Source organism: Tripterygium wilfordii, chromosome 3 (genome assembly GCF_013401445.1).
Source record: "Tripterygium wilfordii isolate XIE 37 chromosome 3, ASM1340144v1, whole genome shotgun sequence".
Taxonomy (NCBI): Eukaryota; Viridiplantae; Streptophyta; class Magnoliopsida; order Celastrales; family Celastraceae; genus Tripterygium; species Tripterygium wilfordii.
In genome coordinates, this window is record NC_052234.1 from 9,791,659 (window position 1) to 9,808,674 (window position 17,016).

The 17,016-nt window shown below is 37.7% G+C and overlaps 3 protein-coding genes across 16 annotated transcripts; all 3 read left to right on the top strand.

Moving 5' to 3' along the window:
* Positions 1-1,358: 1,358 nt before the first annotated feature.
* Positions 1,359-4,987, top strand: LOC119995127 (putative disease resistance RPP13-like protein 1). 2 transcript variants are annotated; one of them, XR_005467613.1, is made up of 3 exons: positions 1,359-3,522; positions 3,613-3,689; positions 4,664-4,987. XR_005467613.1 is itself a non-coding variant. In XM_038841525.1 (3 exons), the coding sequence occupies exons 1-2, from the start codon at positions 1,397-1,399 to the stop codon at positions 3,626-3,628; spliced, it is 2,142 nt and encodes a 713-aa protein (XP_038697453.1). In that variant the 5' UTR covers positions 1,359-1,396; the 3' UTR covers positions 3,629-3,673; positions 4,664-4,987. The 2 variants fall into 2 exon arrangements, 1 of the variants encoding a protein (XP_038697453.1); XM_038841525.1 differs by having other exon boundaries at positions 3,613-3,673.
* A 658-nt stretch (positions 4,988-5,645) lies between these two features.
* On the top strand, positions 5,646-14,009 carry LOC119995130. Of its 13 annotated transcripts, none has more exons than XR_005467620.1 (14): positions 5,658-6,724; positions 7,149-7,294; positions 7,485-7,617; positions 9,335-9,865; positions 10,046-10,151; positions 10,227-10,416; positions 10,613-10,651; positions 10,752-10,871; positions 11,681-11,799; positions 11,907-12,066; positions 12,154-12,281; positions 12,982-13,482; positions 13,573-13,615; positions 13,708-14,009. XR_005467620.1 is itself a non-coding variant. In XM_038841527.1 (5 exons), the coding sequence occupies exons 2-5, from the start codon at positions 13,109-13,111 to the stop codon at positions 13,878-13,880; spliced, it is 333 nt and encodes a 110-aa protein (XP_038697455.1). In that variant the 5' UTR covers positions 12,154-12,252; positions 12,982-13,108; the 3' UTR covers positions 13,881-14,009. The 13 variants fall into 13 exon arrangements, 1 of the variants encoding a protein (XP_038697455.1); XR_005467623.1 differs by lacking the exon at positions 7,149-7,294 and having other exon boundaries at positions 5,659-6,033; positions 6,099-6,223; XR_005467618.1 differs by lacking the exon at positions 7,149-7,294 and having other exon boundaries at positions 5,665-6,724; positions 12,982-13,165; positions 13,350-13,482.
* A 179-nt stretch (positions 14,010-14,188) lies between these two features.
* Positions 14,189-15,082, top strand: LOC119995623 (phosphatidylinositol 4-kinase gamma 8-like). The gene is made up of 2 exons (XM_038842135.1): positions 14,189-14,193; positions 14,443-15,082. The coding sequence occupies exons 1-2, from the start codon at positions 14,189-14,191 to the stop codon at positions 14,957-14,959; spliced, it is 522 nt and encodes a 173-aa protein (XP_038698063.1). The 3' UTR covers positions 14,960-15,082.
* The last annotated feature ends 1,934 nt before the right edge of the window (positions 15,083-17,016 follow it).

Genomic DNA, 17,016 nt, shown 5'->3' on the forward strand with positions numbered 1-17,016 from the left:
TTCTTGCACTTTGATAGCACATTTACTGTCCGTCCATGTGACTTGATAGCACTATGGGTAGATTTATTTTCAAGTTTGTTTGTCTATTTTTATGTTTGATAATTAGCATGTACCATTTGCTCATATTGATACTTGATCATATTTGGGCTTTTGTTCCTTGCTTTCATGATTTTGATGTCCAAGCCAATGGAATTGGATTTTAAGTCATTAGAACATGGTAAATGCATTGCATAGCGGGTGATAGCACAAGCCTTTATTTGCATATTTTCATATCACATGCCCTGCCACTCGCAATTCACGCATACTTCTTTTTAGTAGTGATAATTATATGTATGATGTTAATTCTTCTACAATATTGTCATATTTTTCATTACCTTAGGAGGAGGTTAACCAGCGCAAGGAGGAGGCAAACTTGATACAAGTTGCACGTGGCAAGTGTTCGTTCCATCAGTAGTAGTACTTCACAGACACAGTGGTAAGGTTTCCTCTATCAAAGATAAACACAAGACAAGTAGCTTTTAAATAATTGTTATCCCATATGTAGCTTTTAGAATTTGTTCATATTAATATGTGCTCATATGCGGACTATGCTCATTACTTTCAAAATTTATTGACCTTATTGATAGAATTGGATTCAAACTTTTAGATTATTCTCTTTGAGAATGGACTTTGAAATTTTTACTTAAACTTTCTTCTCGTCTTCTTGAACTTAACATTTCCTTTTTCTCTTGCAGTGATTAATATGGAAGTAGCAGCATTAGGTGGACTTTTTAAACCACTGTTTGATAGGATTAGCAGTTTCGCTTCAAGTGGGATTAGCAACATTGTCGATATCGACAAGAAGATTGAAAAGTTTGATGGCATGCTAGTGAGGGTGGTGGAGCTAGTGGATTACTTGAACTCGAGGCAGTTGACGGGAGGAATGTGGGAGATTTGGCTTCGTCAACTTCTTGACACCATCTATGATGCAGAGGATGTTATGGATCGATGTTTTATCCTATCTTTAAAATCAGATCCTATTGATGAGGAGCATAAGGTGCGGAATGAGATACTTTCACAGCGCAAGTTTAAACTTCCTGGTAAAATAGTCAAGTTATCAGAGAAGCTCGAGGAAGTTGCTAAAGAATTTGACTCCCCAATTATTATCAACATGATAACTTCCCAAAGACAACGACAATTTCACACAAGTTCTCTTATGGATCGAAGTTTTTTAATTGGGAGAGAGAAGGAGAAGTAGGATCTGATAAATTTACTGTGCACCGTCAATGCTGCAAAGGAGGACCTTGATGTTATCCCAATTGTCGGAATTAGCGGGGTTGGCAAGACTTTGCTTGCTCAGACGGTCTACAATGATACGACCGTAGAGGAGAAATTTGATTTGCGGATATGGGCTTCTATGTCTACTACTAGTTCTAGCGTGATGGAAGTTACGAAGTCCATCATAGAGTCTGCCACTAAAGCCAGTGTTACTCTTTCCACTCTTGACGCCGTTCAAAGACGACTTTCTGAAGTAGTCGAAAATAAGAAGATTTTTTTGGTGCTTGATGATATGTGGGTGGAAAACCACAATTATTGGGATGAGTTGAAGCTTCCATTTGCATATGCCGGAACAGAAAGTAAGATCTTGGTGACAACCCAGAGTACAATGGTTTCCTCCATTGTAGCCACAACTGGTGCTTATAATTTGGCGCCTCTGTCTGATGAAGAGTGTTGGGAGATTATCATGCAAAAAGCATTGTCAAGTAGAAATCTGTGTGGGATGGAAAACTTGGAGGGAATTGGTAAAGAAATAGCAAAAAAATGTTATGGAGTACCATTAGTAGCAAAGATTTTAGGCTGTGTGCTGCGGCAAAGATTGAAAGAAAAACAATGGCATGAGGTGTTGGAAGGTGAGATTTGGGAGCTGGCACAAGTCAAAACAGAAGTCTTCCCAACCCTTAAATTGGGTTTTGATAGACTGTCTCCACATTTGAGAAGGTGCTTTTTATATTGTTCTATTTTTCATTCGAATTATGAGTTTCAAAAGGACAATCTTGTTCAAATGTGGGTGGCCGAAGGATTAGTTGTACAAGAAAAGAGGAGAGCAATTTGGGAGGTTGGCAAGGACTATTTTGATGATTTGTTAGGGAGGTCATTTTTCTACGCGTCTGATTTGGTTGGCTACCGACAACAGTACAAAATGCATGGCCTGCTCCACAAATTGGCTGAACTGATTTCGTCAGATTTGTGCTTCCGAGTGGAGGATACAAGCATGGAGATGAAATTATTAGGGAAACACAGAGGTGCTCGGCATTCATCTCTGACTTGTTCTGACTTTTTTCAGCCATTAAGTTTAGAGCCATTCCGTAGATTCAAGAGACTAAGGACCTTTATGTCAGATGGGCTTGAAGGTGAAATGGTTGATTCTGGTTTCTTTAAAAAGCTGAAGCGTTTAAGGACCTTGCATTTTAGAGGACTTGATATGAGATTCATTCCAGATGCTATTGAGCATCTCATACATTTGCGTTATCTTGATGCCTCTTACTCAAAAATAGTGGAGTTGCCTAGGGGAATTGCTAACATAATTGGACTGCAGACAATCAAACTCAGGGGTTGCAAGAACTTGAGACGTTTGCCCAAGAATATGAAAAAGTTGATAGAATTGCAACATCTTGAATTGGGCAGTGACACTCAATTTATGTTTATGCCACCAGAATTTGAGAAGTTAAAACAATTGGAGACATTTGATGTGTTTGTTGTTGGGGACAAGCAAGGGAGCTCCATTGCTGAACTTGAGAACTTAAATAATATCAAAGGAGACCTCTCCATCATCGGTCTTGAAAATGTTAGCAAAAAAGAAGAGGCAGAGACTGCGAAGTTGAGTGGAAAATTGCACTTGGAAAACCTACAATTGCGATGGAATCAAGAAAGTGATAGCCAGCTTCAATTAGAGGTGCTTAATAGTCTTCAACCTCATATGGGATTAAAGCGGTTGACAATTGAAAATTATGGGCATTTGGGGTTTTCAAATTGGTTAGCTGACCCATTGTTTTCTACTCTTATCGAGCTCATGTTGAAGGATTGTCGAAATTGTGCATATCTTCCTCTTCTCGGTCAACTTCCAGCTCTTGAAATTCTTCTGATTAGTGGGATGCATGAACTTGTAGAAATTGACTCAACCTTCTGCGGTTTTGGGGGAAGTAGGGGTTTCATGTCATTGAAGTCATTGGAACTTAATGATATGCCAAAGTTAGAGAGATGGGAAGGCTTACAAAGCACATACATGCCTTTTCTTCTCAAGCTTGTCATTGAAGGATGCCCACTTCTGAAAGTTCTACCCCTGCTTCAATCTCTTAGCTCCCTTGAAACTTTAAAATTTGCTGGATGCACTCATCTGCAGTCATTGCCGGAGGGTCCACTACCTAATACGGTAAAATACTTTGAGATAAAACAGTGTGACCTCCTCAAAGAGAGTTGTAGTGAAGATGGAAGTGATTGGATGAAAATTCGACATATTCCTAGGATAGTGATCGATGGTCAATTGTAAGTTTCATTTATTTATCCTTTTCAATTTATATGATTTTATTTATGACTATCATTTAAGCGGGTTTTATATGTTCTTGTCTTTTGTAGGAAAAGGGATGTTTGATGTAGGAGGCTTGAAGGCCTTTCCAGACACAACACTTGAGCTCAGGTAGCCAAAAGTTTAGGTAATTCTGAACCCAGATATTCAATTCGATATGATGAAATTTTGTCCAAGTTTGTGTGAGCATATCATCAGAGTAGTCGAGCTTAATCGTTCAAATTTTTAGCAGCTTTATGTATCAATATAACATCTCCTTTTCAATGCAACTCAAGAAGGGAACGTATGGGAGATGCCGCTGATTTTTTTTGATATCTGAATAGTTGTGGCTTGAGAAAGAAATGGGTAGGATGACATAGTTGTTGCCGTGATTTGACTCCATCATGAATTCAATCCCCTTCTTTCTTTATAATTTTTGTATTTATTTTGCCTTTTATTGTATCATCATTATGAACTGCACCGCATGTAGCATCAGAGTTTTACTCTTGTTGCCATGCTAAAGACAAACAGGTTTTTTTTTACTGTCCTGGATCATAGGGAAAAATTAGGTTGTTGATTTGAGAGTAGGTGCATATGTTACTGTAAAAGAAACATTTCAATTTTAGATGTTTGTGAATAATTTGACTGGAGAGGGACTAAATTTTGTTATGGTATTGAGGCTGATACACTAAAAATCTGGACTTTTGCCTGTACTCTTTCTGAATATTAAAATCTTGAAAAGAGGAAGTGTACATCTTCTGTAATCAAATATATATTCTCTCTCAAATTGTTTTGCTGTGTTTCTAAACCTAGTAAGGTTAGTGGATATCATTGATCATTCATAATGTAAGTGGGGCAGTTTGAAAAGAAAATATATACATGATTTGGGTATTGCTAGAATTTGGTAGCAGTGTTTTTTTGGCTTAATTTTTTGCTTCGATAATGTAAGTGGTGCAGCATGAATTGATACATGTTTATAATAGCATGAACCTCCCTTTCATATTTTGTTGATCATATTAGTGGAGTTCAAGTAAAGATTTTTTGTGCTTTGATGCTAGGAGCATAATTCAAATTTATTTAACTAATATCTACTGATTTCAAAACTTGCCATCTCTGATACAGATCAAGATATAGTAGCAAGTTTCAATGTTGAGATGTCAGCTCAGCTTCTTGAAGACAATATCTTGCAGCTTCAGGATGATGAAACAGCTTGGTCAGTCATGGTGTTGGTGTTCACTTTACAGTAGAGTTTGAGTGTCTTGGAGGGATTGTTTGGGTTGTTCTTTTGGAGTTGTAATATGTACCCTTATATATGGGTTTGTTGATCTCTACTAAGTATTGTTATCTTTGGATGATGAAAAGCTGTTTGATTTATCTTGTTTATTGTCTTTGGAATTCCATTGGTATTGCATTGTATGACTCACATATGCAGAGATTTTTTTATGAGATAGGCGTTCCTACCACCAGATTATCTACTCTCTCAGATCATCCCTGATTGCAATTGTCAATGCTTTACTATCTTGATTTGATTTTCTTCTTTCAACAAGGCCAGGTTGTTGTATTATCCTTGGAACCTTCAGCTGGATCAAACATAACGAAAGTTGTGTTTGGGGTTGATTCTGAAGTCGAAAGATTTGAGAATATCGTCCACTGCTGAATGTTTGATCAGGGCATCTTTTCCAACGTCCTTGGTTGTGAACCAATCACTTCTTTAAATAATTTTCTTTTATGCGGTTTGTTGTTGGGTAACCTATTGGTGGATGTGGATTTGTGTAAGCCGTATTTAGTGTGAATTTATAGGTATGACGACATTCAGTCATCGTGATCATTGCCCGGTTTGATCCCACAAACTGATTCAAACAAGAGTTTGAACTTTCAGGCCTTCTGCTTGTAAGATTTGGTCCAGAAGTAGCCTATATGATCTTCATTAAGACCTTAGAAGCATCATCAAGTCCAATGCCATGGTGGAAATTTTCAAGCCTTCTCACTAGCTTGACTGTTGTATTGAACATAGATTACGTTATGAATTAAGAATTATACATCTGCTGAGCTTTACACTTTTTGGCAAGTGAAGTGTGGCTAAGCCTTAGCATATTGATCCCTACATTGGTTGGGAATTGGAATTTGATCCTTGTGTTTCTACTATGATTTGACCCTCTGCATGAGTTTGATTTGGTTTGGTTGGAAAAACTCTCATGAATAGCAGTGCACTAATTAAACTTCACATACCCTTGACTCCTGGAGTTATGTTTTTGATACTAATTTACTTCACATACCCTTGACTCCTGGAGTTATGTTTTTGATACTAATTTACTTCACATACCCTTGACTCCTTATTCACAAAGCTTATCTCTCTCATTCTCTGTCTTTCGTTTCTCTAGAATCATCTCTGTGCTTCATGGTCTTTTCTCACAGTTTTGCCTCATGCATCTCACAGCTTCCACGATCCAAAGCACAATGGAAGCCAAGTGAATTAGTCTCGAACTTGTGATGTGAGTCAATTTTTGTTTGTTGTTATCTTCTGTTTTTGGAGACGCCTTTTAACCCTAAGCTACAGATGTCGGTCTTTTTTCTCGGTTTCGCCTCACGTACTTGGATTGTTTCCACCGTTTCACTTCGATTGGTTGACGAGAAAGTGAAGGATTTGGGGAGAAATTTGAAATTCATTGGAAACAATCAAAGGTATGCTTCTGTAAAAACTTTCCCTCAATTCCCTCTGTTCAGCAAAGACAGAAGAACCAATAACTTTCTCTCAATTTCATCCCCAATTTCCATTATGTCAATGGTGATGGTTGTTTCTTTGCTGAAGAGTAAGATTTGGGTTTTGTCGTATAAATATATTGTTTGAGAAAAATAGTAAGCAAAAGAAGAAGAAGAAGAAGAAGTTAAGGGAAGACGGAGAAGTCTATTAGAAAATTAGAAGGGAGGAAAAGATACAAATGAATCAGAAGAGGAGTAAGGGGGCGTTAAGATTTGAAAAGAAAGATGGAGAGAAAGAAAAAAGGAAAATAAGTTAAGGAAACAACAAGAAAGAGAAGACATATAAGTTACGGGAAGGGAGCGAGGGGGACCGTAGGACACATCCTGGTGTCGTTAGCTATCCCGTCAGTCAATAGCTGCTATCCATGGTGCTGTACTTGCTTTGGCAGCCTCTTTACTATCAGTCCCTTATGATATGCCCAGGTTTGCTGCTGCTTATGCCTTTGTAAATTATAGGAATCTAATATTATCATGTATTATTCTAATGGAGTCTTTGTTTTTGTGTATGTATAGTCATAATCATGTTAGCAGATTAGTAATTTGAAGTGTGGCATCTCCATTGCTCTCAGTCTTGACAATATCATTGAATGTTCTTCTCCATTGAATTATTTATCATGTGTGCGGCCTTCAACCCTTTTTATAGATATTTTAACTGCTATTTAGTAAAACCTTCACAATATCTGTGATACACTTTCGTTGAACAGAAGGCCCCAAGAAACCTTCAGTTTAGTAGTTAAGAGTGAACCTATTGTCATATGCCGACTTAAACTTCTTTATTGCAAGTAATATTGCTCAACATTTGCTAAAAACAGAACAATAAACAGGAGTTTAAATTATTTAATAACAGGTGAGTCCAAGACAAGATGTGTAGATCTCACCAAAAGGACTTGGAAAAGAAACCACTCGCATCCTTATGGCCAACTGGAATTCAGTTGAGGAGAGGACATAATTGTGTATGGAGTCCTATGTTCTGAAACAATGCTGGAAAAAGAAGTTAGTACTCTCTTATAGCACGGAATGACTAATACATAATAAGAAATAAGCTTAGTTACTTTAGATGAGGGAAAGGGTCAATGGCTAGAAAGCGACATATCAATCACACAATCACTATAGTTGCTTTGTCATCATTTCTGTGGACATTTGCTATCATATTCCTCACCTAATTTCATCTTATTTTTAACAGGTTCAAAATGCCAGGAAACAGAATGTAGCCTGGATGAAAAGCCGTCACATAATCAAGCACCAAGTTGAAAGGATATGGGACTTCACAGCCAACAATTGTAGAATCCAATGATGTACTCATTGTTAATGAAAAGGTTTGTCTTAGTTTCATTTAACGAAAGAGTCAATGATCATGTTTGTCATCATCTTTTTTGGTTGATCCTTTCCTGCATTTTGTCCAAAGTACTGCTGGCCATCCTGAAATGTCAGCAGATTGTAAGGAATGAAAATGAATTTTTGTGCTGAATTCACAACATCTAGACAATTCTACAGATAAAATGGTTGTGTGGCTCTGAATACAAATGAATTTAAAAAATTTCTTCTATGTGCTGAATTCACGACATATAGACAACTCTGAATATAATTTCTTCTAATTTTATGAGTGGCTCTGAATAAAATTTAATTTTATTTGTATTTTAAAAAAGGAACTTCCCATTCCTACCTTGTGTCCTATGTATGTTGGCTGGAAGTGAAGTTGTGAAACTCAGTTCTTTCCTGAAGTTATTCAAGAGTGTTATTCAAGAGTGAAGAGATGACTAGACTGAGATTGGTGTATTTTTGGAGCAAACAGATAATTACTTGAACATTAATTGTGGGCTATATGAAGTTAGAACTTAGGACAGCTTGAATTTGGAAAGGCAGGAAAGCTGGATGCAGAGTAGTACTAAAGGAGTCTCCATGGATCATGATATAGCTAACGAATGCAATGCATTTATAAGGATTTCATACATACAAGTTCAGAAACAGCTTTGGCGACCGAAGTCTATTGTGGATTCAGATATAAGACCGCGGATTCAGGTCTTACCTGGACAATAGTGTGAATGGTTAAGTGAATTCGTGGTATTACTAGAAAATATTCGATGAGTTGATGTTGATATATGAATTAGTTGTTTTGTTTCTGTTTTTGTTTCCTCATTTGGACCATTCTACTGCAGAATTGGCATGACTATCTCATGATTTTCACTAAAACATGATTCCCATTTGCTTAGGTGATGAGAAATTAACGCTATAGTTGTACATGGTTACAAAGTTGTGAAAAGAAGTGATGGAAACAAGAAAAAGGAGACATGGAAGCTAAGTTGAAAGTTTATAGAGAGGAAAAAATACAAAGGAATAAAAAGGGGGAGAGAGATTTGAGAGGAGGGAAGCTGGGGTGAGAGATTCGATTAGAAAAATAGAAGGTAACAAGCAAAAAAGAGAGAAGTAAGTTAGAAAATTTTATAGGGACAGGAAACCATAGAGGAACAAGAAGGGGAGGGGAGAAAGAGTGGGAGGGAGGGTTCAAATTATAGAAAAGCGAAGGTAGAAGATGAAAAGGAGGAGAGGAAACAAAAAGATAGATATAGAGGTTAAAGTAGAAATTGATGGGAAAAAACAAAGGAAGTACTCGCGTGGTTGGGAAAGAGACCCGTCCACAGGATTAAGGTTCTCACCTAAACCTTAATCCTAAGCTAGGTTTAGTCCTGAGCTACCGAAAAAGAAAAATCAAGACTTTGAAAGTTAAAGGTAAACCGAGACTTTTGAAAGTTCAGACTCCAGAGAGGGAGAACCTAGAAAACAAACAGAAGGGAACAACTGTCAATTAATAACAAGATGGATATAAGTTATTGTTGTTATGAGTTATGACATGAAGGTGAAAAAGAAATTTCGCAATTTAAGAATCAGAGTTGAGTTCATCAAGGGCTCTCTTTCTTGGGAATTTTTCAAATGGTTCGAGAAACGCGAAAAAGAAACTGAAAATTATAGTTGCTTTGTCATCATTTATGTGGACATTTGCAATCATATTCCTCAATTTCATCTTAAATTTGACAGGTCCAAAATGCCAGGAAATGGAATGCGGCCTATTGTCTGAGTATGAAAAGTCCTGTCGTAAGATCATCAAGGGCCAAGTTGCAAGGATATGGGACTCCTCAGCCAAAAATTGTAGAATCAGCTATGGAGGCAACCATTACTTCTTATGGTTGTAGAATCAGCTATGGAGGCAACCATTACTTATGGGGAAAGGAGAGATACTTATTATGGAAATCAGTTGTCTGTAAATTTCAAAAAAGAACTTATAAATGTTTATATATACTTGGTTTCACTTGCAATCAAGTGTCCAAAGTTATGAAGAAAAATCAAGTGTTTATAGTGACTAGCCTTAATGCGTATATTCTTATTTCTTCAGCGCATTGAGCTGCACCATCGGCGCAGCAAGATGCTAGTCTTATTGATATTGCTAGTTGGCCTTAATCCGGAAATTTGAGACATGCAGGTGTATCTGATGGCTAGCACTGCAAAGTTAGGTCGGCAGGGGAAGGTTCAAGATGGACTTAGACTTAGCTATGCTGGGGATTCAATTTGGTAAGCAGATTGTTTGATGCCAAAGGGTGATTTTCCCATGAAATATCCTTTGGGAGTCTTCATCTCCATTAATTTGGTCTGCTGAATTATTTTAGCGTGCTGGATTATTTAAGTACCTTTGATTCTCTACCTCATCTCTTTTCTTAACTCTTGTTTTACATATAAGTATTGTAAGTGCAGCAAGGCTGGGAACTTTGCTTTGGGAACGGGTTCCAATCGGGAGTTATCTATGGACTTCTCGAATGGGCAACCAAATTACATATTCCTTTCCGACGGCATGCTGCGAGTAAGCCACTCATTGAAAGTTAATTAGGAAAAGTTTCTTGGCAATTCTCCTGATTACTTGGCTATCTTTTGTCAGGAAATGCCTTGGCAAGGTGCTGGTGTTGCCCTTCCCATGTTTTCCTTAAGGTCAGAAACTGACCTAGGAGTTAAGGAATTTCTTGATAAAACTACTTGTCAATTGGTCTGTGAAGTCTTGGGTTAGTTTAGCTTCTACCAATAAATGACACATCTGTGCATGGGATGTGGTGGGATTCCCATCCCTACAGGTATGTGAAATCTTAAAGTTTCATTAACTGTGATGCTTTATATTAAGGATTACGTATTGATTGATTTGTTTTCCGAGAACATGGAAATGAAGTCCCCTTTGAGCAGTGTGTTGATACTCATAAACTATCTCCATTGATTTATGCTGTTGAGTTCATTCTCTGCCCTTGTTCTCTTTGTCTTTTATTTTTCTTGCAGAAAGAGATTCATGAGGCTAAAGAGCGACTGCATGGAAAGGTATCTTTCCCATGGTTAACTAATTTTCTTAACAGACAAAAGTATATGCATCAATCCATTCCTTGTACGCACAATAGTGACTTTACTTTTTATCTTGCAGGGTGTTGATTACGAGGCTACTTTGGCTACTCAACTTTCAATTGCCAAGAAAATTTTTGCCTGTGAAAAGGATCTAATACTGAACCTGAGTTCCTTCCAGAAATATTTTTCTGAGAATGAGGTCTTAGATCACTACTCTCTTCTGCTACTAATTATTATGTTTTGACAAAAAATCCATGGTATGCCATTTACTTGATTGTTAATTTCTTATTTATTAAATTTGAAATGTGATCAATTTTCTTAATCGCGTGCTTCCGAGGTCGAATAACATATGTGTACATTGTTGAAGGAATGACTAAAACCCTATGCGGCATTTTGTTTTCTGAGAAGTCATATCATAGCCATCATACAATGAGTCTTATGGAATTGATTACACTGCATTCTGAAGTAATTGAATTATGTACCCTTTTGGGTCTTGTATAGTATTGAGAGGGTGCATTGCCTCTATCCTTTCAGCATAATAGCATGTACATGATACACATACAAGGGAGTATATAGTTGCAATTACTTCTGTTCTTGTTTAATAGACCAAAACATTTAGGCAATCCACAAACCTCAGTCTGCTTAGTTTAGATTTATCTCTCTTCTCCAGGTTATACTTCTATTAATTGGTTGCTTCTTGCCACAGTATCTTGCTAACTTTGAGTTCAGTGTAAGAAGTTAAAATTTTTTATGGACGACCATCTAATGTTGTATTAGGAACCACGATTACAATTTTGCTTTTCTTTCTTTTCCTTCATTGCTGCTTTTGGTTTAGATGAATTGTTTCTTTGATATTGGTTATTAGCGCTTATCCTTCCTCAATCCATTTCCATATGCTTCTGTCTTTTCTTTTTTTCCTGCAATCTGAATCTCAGTATGTTTTTCATTAAATATTAGTTTTTGAAGTCTGACTTCAAATTCTTCTTATTTTTACTTCCATAACTTAAGTTTGAGGAAGACTGCAACACAGAAGAAAAATTGCTTCCAAGCTGAATTCATTTGCGAAAAGATCTTTGTTGTTTGAGAAGGAAGGAAAGATACGGAGTGATCTTTTTGATCTTCTAAAGGTAGCATATTATGCCAAGATAACATAAATGTAGGTTCAAAACTGTTACTTTTCCTTTTGTTTTTGACTGTTCTTAGCTTACTGACTCTATTAACATCTCGCTGTCAGCAAAAATGTTCTAAAAAGGCTATATTATGACTACTATTTTCAACGGCAAGAAGATACGTGGAGGAAAAATGCTTTAGAAACACTACCCGTTCTCCTAAATTCATCCAACATGCTAGCGTGTGGGGAAGATCTGGGCCTTATCCCTGCTTGTGTTCATCCTGTATGTTCTTAACATGTAAACCTCTCTGCTTACATTTCTCAATGTGAACCTAATTTTGCATCTTATTATTGGACAATTTGGGTGCAGGTTATGCAAGAATTAGGATTAATAGGTTTGCGCATTCAGCGTATGCCAAGTGAACCTGGTCTGGAGTTTGGTATTCCATCCCAATACAGCTATATGACGGTAAAGGGTGGGGTCATATAGTTCTGTCTGTAAGTGGCCATAGACTTGGGTGCTTTAGATCTTAACGATGAACAAATTGAGTTCTTTTTTCTTCTCCTTTTTTCCCGCTTCTTATAAGGGTGTATACTTCTGTTCCTTGAAATATGTTACAACCACAGTAGTTAAAAAGGTCATAACCACCAATACCAGTGAAAAACAAAATCAAGGTTGCTTTCATGAAATTCTGGGAATTTGTTTCCTAACTTGAACAAATTTACATCCATCACAGTAAGTCGCACATCTGAACATATATACCAAGTGCATGCACCTTTAGTTTATTGTATCCAAACAAAGGCCTTGTGACATGAAATGAAGTTTGAAGTTTCAGTGTCACCATATCTTTAACCTGGGATTATATGCGTAGCCGCATAGGCAATTCTTCTTTTTCTCCGTCTTTTTCATATTTATGCTAATTACTTTTCTAATTCACTATTACTTTTCTCCCATATTTTTTTTATAACATAAATAATAGTGAATTAGGAAAGTAATTAGCATAAATATGAAAAAGACTTTTCTCCCATCTTCCAAGTCATGAATATGGGTTTCGTATATTGCGATTTGGTCACGAGCATTGTTTGTTTATTGTTGGATGTCGTTACTCAGATAGATGAAAACAAAATGTTAAGTGACTTTTCATGGATCCTTTTCTTAATTTGTTATTACTTTTCAGATAACTTAAATGTGTTTCAGGTGTGTGCACCATCATGCCACGACTGCTCCACGATGCGTGCTGGTGGGAGGAAGAAGAAGAAAGAAGACGTCGATTTTTTAAAGCTGTGGTTGGGTGACTTGGGTCTGATGCATTGCCTCCTGGTTAATGTGTTCCAGAGATTGCGTACTATATCATAAGGAAGCATTTTTAGGCTCCATGAATGTGGGCAATTTTCCCTCTTCAGCTATTTCATTGAAACATTGGATAGCCAAATTCATCTTGAATGCGAGGACACTTGAAAAAAAGAAGAACGAAGCAAATAGCGCCATGTTTAGCATTTTCCATGCATAATGGTTTTTACACTTGATGTAACTGCTCATACATTTAGATTTTAATCGATGATCAGGATATGCTGGCACTGAAACAAGAGCACACGACACGCACTGCTGCGGAGGAGACAATTCTTGTGAGATGATCAGGATATGCTGGCACTGAAACAAGAGCACACGACACGCACTGCTGCGGAGGAGACAATTCTTGTGAGCCAACTGATAGCTTTCTAATTTATAATTCTTGTGGGTACATTAAAAATCCTGATCTTGGCCTATAAATTTGCTCTTGATTTCCAGAGAATTGTCGCGATTTATGAGCGGAAGAGCCAGGGATTGATAGGTTGGTTTATATTTTTTTTGGTTTCATTTTTGTGCTTTTGTCTTCCTTCTAAGGATACAATGACATGATTTCATGAGTCCCACTGTACGCAGGTGATGGTGGATTAAAATGGGTACAATTGGCATTCCTTTTACATTGCAAGCGAAAACGAAAGAAAATGAGCCCGGCACTTAACTTTTGCCAACTGATTGCCATTTGCCACTATTGTGTTAGAATGTCCATCACTTTTTCCTTTTGTTTTTTTTGCATATATTTGTATTTGTAGTGCTTTTTTAAAAGTTGGTAGAGGCATTCATTAGTGGAAACAAAGTCTTTAGGTTTGTGGAACAATTTTATGACATGCAGTCGCTTTTCGGCTTTTCCAACTAAAAATTTTAACTCACACTTGTATCTAGACTTTAAGCATATCAGTTGTTTTTTTTATTATGTTGATTGCTGACCTAGACTCTGTTTAAACATGTAGACTCCTGGGAACTAATATCCTTTGGAAGGCAAATCCTCAGGGGAGAATTGGCCTTGGCATGCACTATTGTCAATGTCATTTTCAGTTGTATCAGATTCTATAAAATGGCAATGGCGTTTGATCAACATCACTGATTCAAGCCTTTTAGATCTTCTTAGAGATGCAAACTCCAATCCTTCACTCAACTCGATAACAAACTTCTCAAACTTAGCCAAACTAATCTTGCACACTCGCTTAAATTAATAATCATTTAAAGTTGCAAATGTCCACCGAAGCTTCTCCACGCCATGCCTTTCCCTAGCCACTAGGGTGGAAGAAGAGTTTGACACCACTCCAAGAATTGAGATTATTGGTGGTCGTGTAGTCCCCAGAGTGCGTGCTCTTGTGGAATTGACTCGCTTCAAAGCTTCATAGGTCATGATTTTGATGCAGGGGAATTGGGTCCTTCAGGCTTCTCAGCGGCTTCAGTTCATCGGATTGGGATTTTTGATGCAAGACTCCTGAATCTTGATTGTCATGCTGGAAACATGCTTGTCAAAAAACATGACCAGCATGAGAATTATTGTGTTGGGGCTGATGAACTTGTTCCTAGAGATCATGGCCTCTGCCTGCCTGAGTGGCTAGATGATCCTTATCTTGAATGGCAGCACTGGCCACAAGCCTCGGTTCCATTTTCAGAATCCGAATTGGAGTACATATCAAACCTTGATGCTTTCAAAGATGCAGAGCTTTTAAGAAGGGAGCTTCCTTCTTTAAGGGAATCATCCATTCGGGTACTTGTCCTTTGCACCATTTTCTTGAAGCGAGCTGCTGCTGTTGGGCTCTGCCTTTCTGATATAGGTGAAATGATGACTAGGGAGTTTTGTGGTGGAGAATGCTAGAGAATTGTGCGCAGAAGCAAAACTGGGTAATGCATCCGTTGATGAGACAAATGATCATGATCAAAGGTAGAAGAATATTTTGAAATATTTCAATTTGACAATGATTTTGAAGACACTTCTAAACTTTAGAACCCTAAAGTGATGGCTAAACCGTCCAAAATTCCACGATTGATTCTCATCTGTAAAATCAATGCCTGGTCTGCATGATGCCACCGTGTCTCCACTATATGAGGAGATTGACTATGACCGTGACATTGACGATCATGTGTAGACAGCCATTAGGGCATGATGGAAAATCGATTAGGCAATGAAGGGCTTATTTAGGCCCAACATCTGACAAAAATGAAATCAAGACCCAAGAGTCGAGAAGCTAAAAAATGAAAAAAAAACTCCAACCTCCTCTTCACATGGGTTCTTCTTCTACCGTACCCAAGCCTTGAAGCCTATTGACTTCAATGCAGAGTCCAATCTAGAGAGGCATAGAGCTTCACGAAACCCTTGACACAACTGCAGCTCAAAACTCTTGTTCTCAGACACAACCCCAATTGATTAATGAGTCGGGTAAGGCCCAGTCCGGTAAGAATCATTTTGGGCTAGCCCGATGAGGCCTTGGTCGGGCCAGGTTTAAGCACCTAGTGGACACCCCTAATTGTATTATCCAAATTTGTCCCTTGGGCTGTACGCACCAACATGTTTACCGGTCCAATCGGTACAGCTTTGATAATACCAACCGAGAGGTAAGTACTATTCGTTTTGGTCCAGCCCAAGAGTTCATCAGCGTCACAATTTTGTCCCTTGGCTTTGACCACTTATACATGCTCAACTGCTTCAGAGTAGGTATCAATATTATTGCTTGTCAAGCAACTTAGAAAAGTTCCTTGCAACATTCACAACCTCCTATATGTTCCATTATGCTTCGTCTAGGAAAATTCAAAAATTACTGAAGGCTTCTCTGTTTCAGTTGCTCATAAACAGTTCACATCCTTCATTTGGGCTGCAATCTTTTGCCCATTACAACAGTATTCTTTAATTTCGTAGTATAAATATATAAAAAGACACTTTTGCTCCAGTCTAGCTAGTAACCAACTTGAAGAGAATCCCCAACTGTTTATGCAGGCATGTCATTTATATATGATATGATGCGAATTCAACAACAAAGAACAGTCAAACAATTAACTAAAGAAGGTTTCATCTTTTCCCCCTTCTCATAAACAGTTCCTATTTTTCAGGAATCATTCCAGGTTCAACAGACAGCATAAGCCATCAAAACACTATAATGCACTACAACAATAACCTACTTGGGTTTTAGGCCTTTTGCCTTGCCCTGTGTGAGTTTCTTCTTCCTGCTCTGTTTCTTCTGGTTTTGTGAGCTTTTGGTTTGGGGGGTGTGAGTTTCTTCTTTCTGTGTTTGTGGTCACCTCTTTGGTTATGGTGTCCATGAGGCTATTGTTTTAGTCTGGGACATCTTACTAACCCTGCTGATATAAAACTCATGGAACGATAGACATATGAAGAAGCAAAAACTCAAAAGGGATCTCAAAGGATAGATAAAGTCTCTACCAAATGGAACACTGCACCACTCTACTCACCACTGTCTCTACCAAGGCCCCTTCTGGGATGCTTTCATTTACTTGAATGAAAAGAAGATCTCCTCCAAGAAGTTTCCAGGTCAAATAATTACATTACACAAGGAAGCAACAAAAACAATAGATTTGTGGCAGACAATATCATTTACAGGGTTTTCATCTGATATCCAAACACAGGCGGGCAAACTAATCACCTTGGTTCTACTGGGTCCACAATATCGGTATCTTCACATTATATGCCATTATCACCATCGATCCCTAATCCCTCACACTATGACTTTGTTATGTTTTATCTCTGTTTCTCTCTCTTTGTTTTTATTTAGCCGGTTTGTATATATATATTAGCTAGCATTGAACATCTTAGTTTTTGTTCTTACTTTTCTGCTCCGTTCCGCGAACTGGGGTTCTATCCCTTTTCCTTATTCTTTATTTATAGGTCATCTCCTGGAATGCCCTCTTGTTTCCCATTGC

What these genes read in the sequence shown, in the direction of transcription:
- LOC119995127 (XM_038841525.1), top strand. Translation starts at nt 1,397, where the DNA reads ATGTCTACTACTAGTTCTAGCGTGATGGAAGTTACGAAGTCCATCATA.
- LOC119995130 (XM_038841527.1), top strand. Translation starts at nt 13,109, where the DNA reads ATGTGTTCCAGAGATTGCGTACTATATCATAAGGAAGCATTTTTAGGC. An exon ending in CTGCGGAGGAGACAATTCTT is followed by an intron (nt 13,410 to 13,572) that starts GTGAGATGATCA and finishes CTTGATTTCCAG; the next exon opens with AGAATTGTCGCGATTTATGA. An exon ending in GAAGAGCCAGGGATTGATAG is followed by an intron (nt 13,616 to 13,707) that starts GTTGGTTTATAT and finishes CACTGTACGCAG; the next exon opens with GTGATGGTGGATTAAAATGG.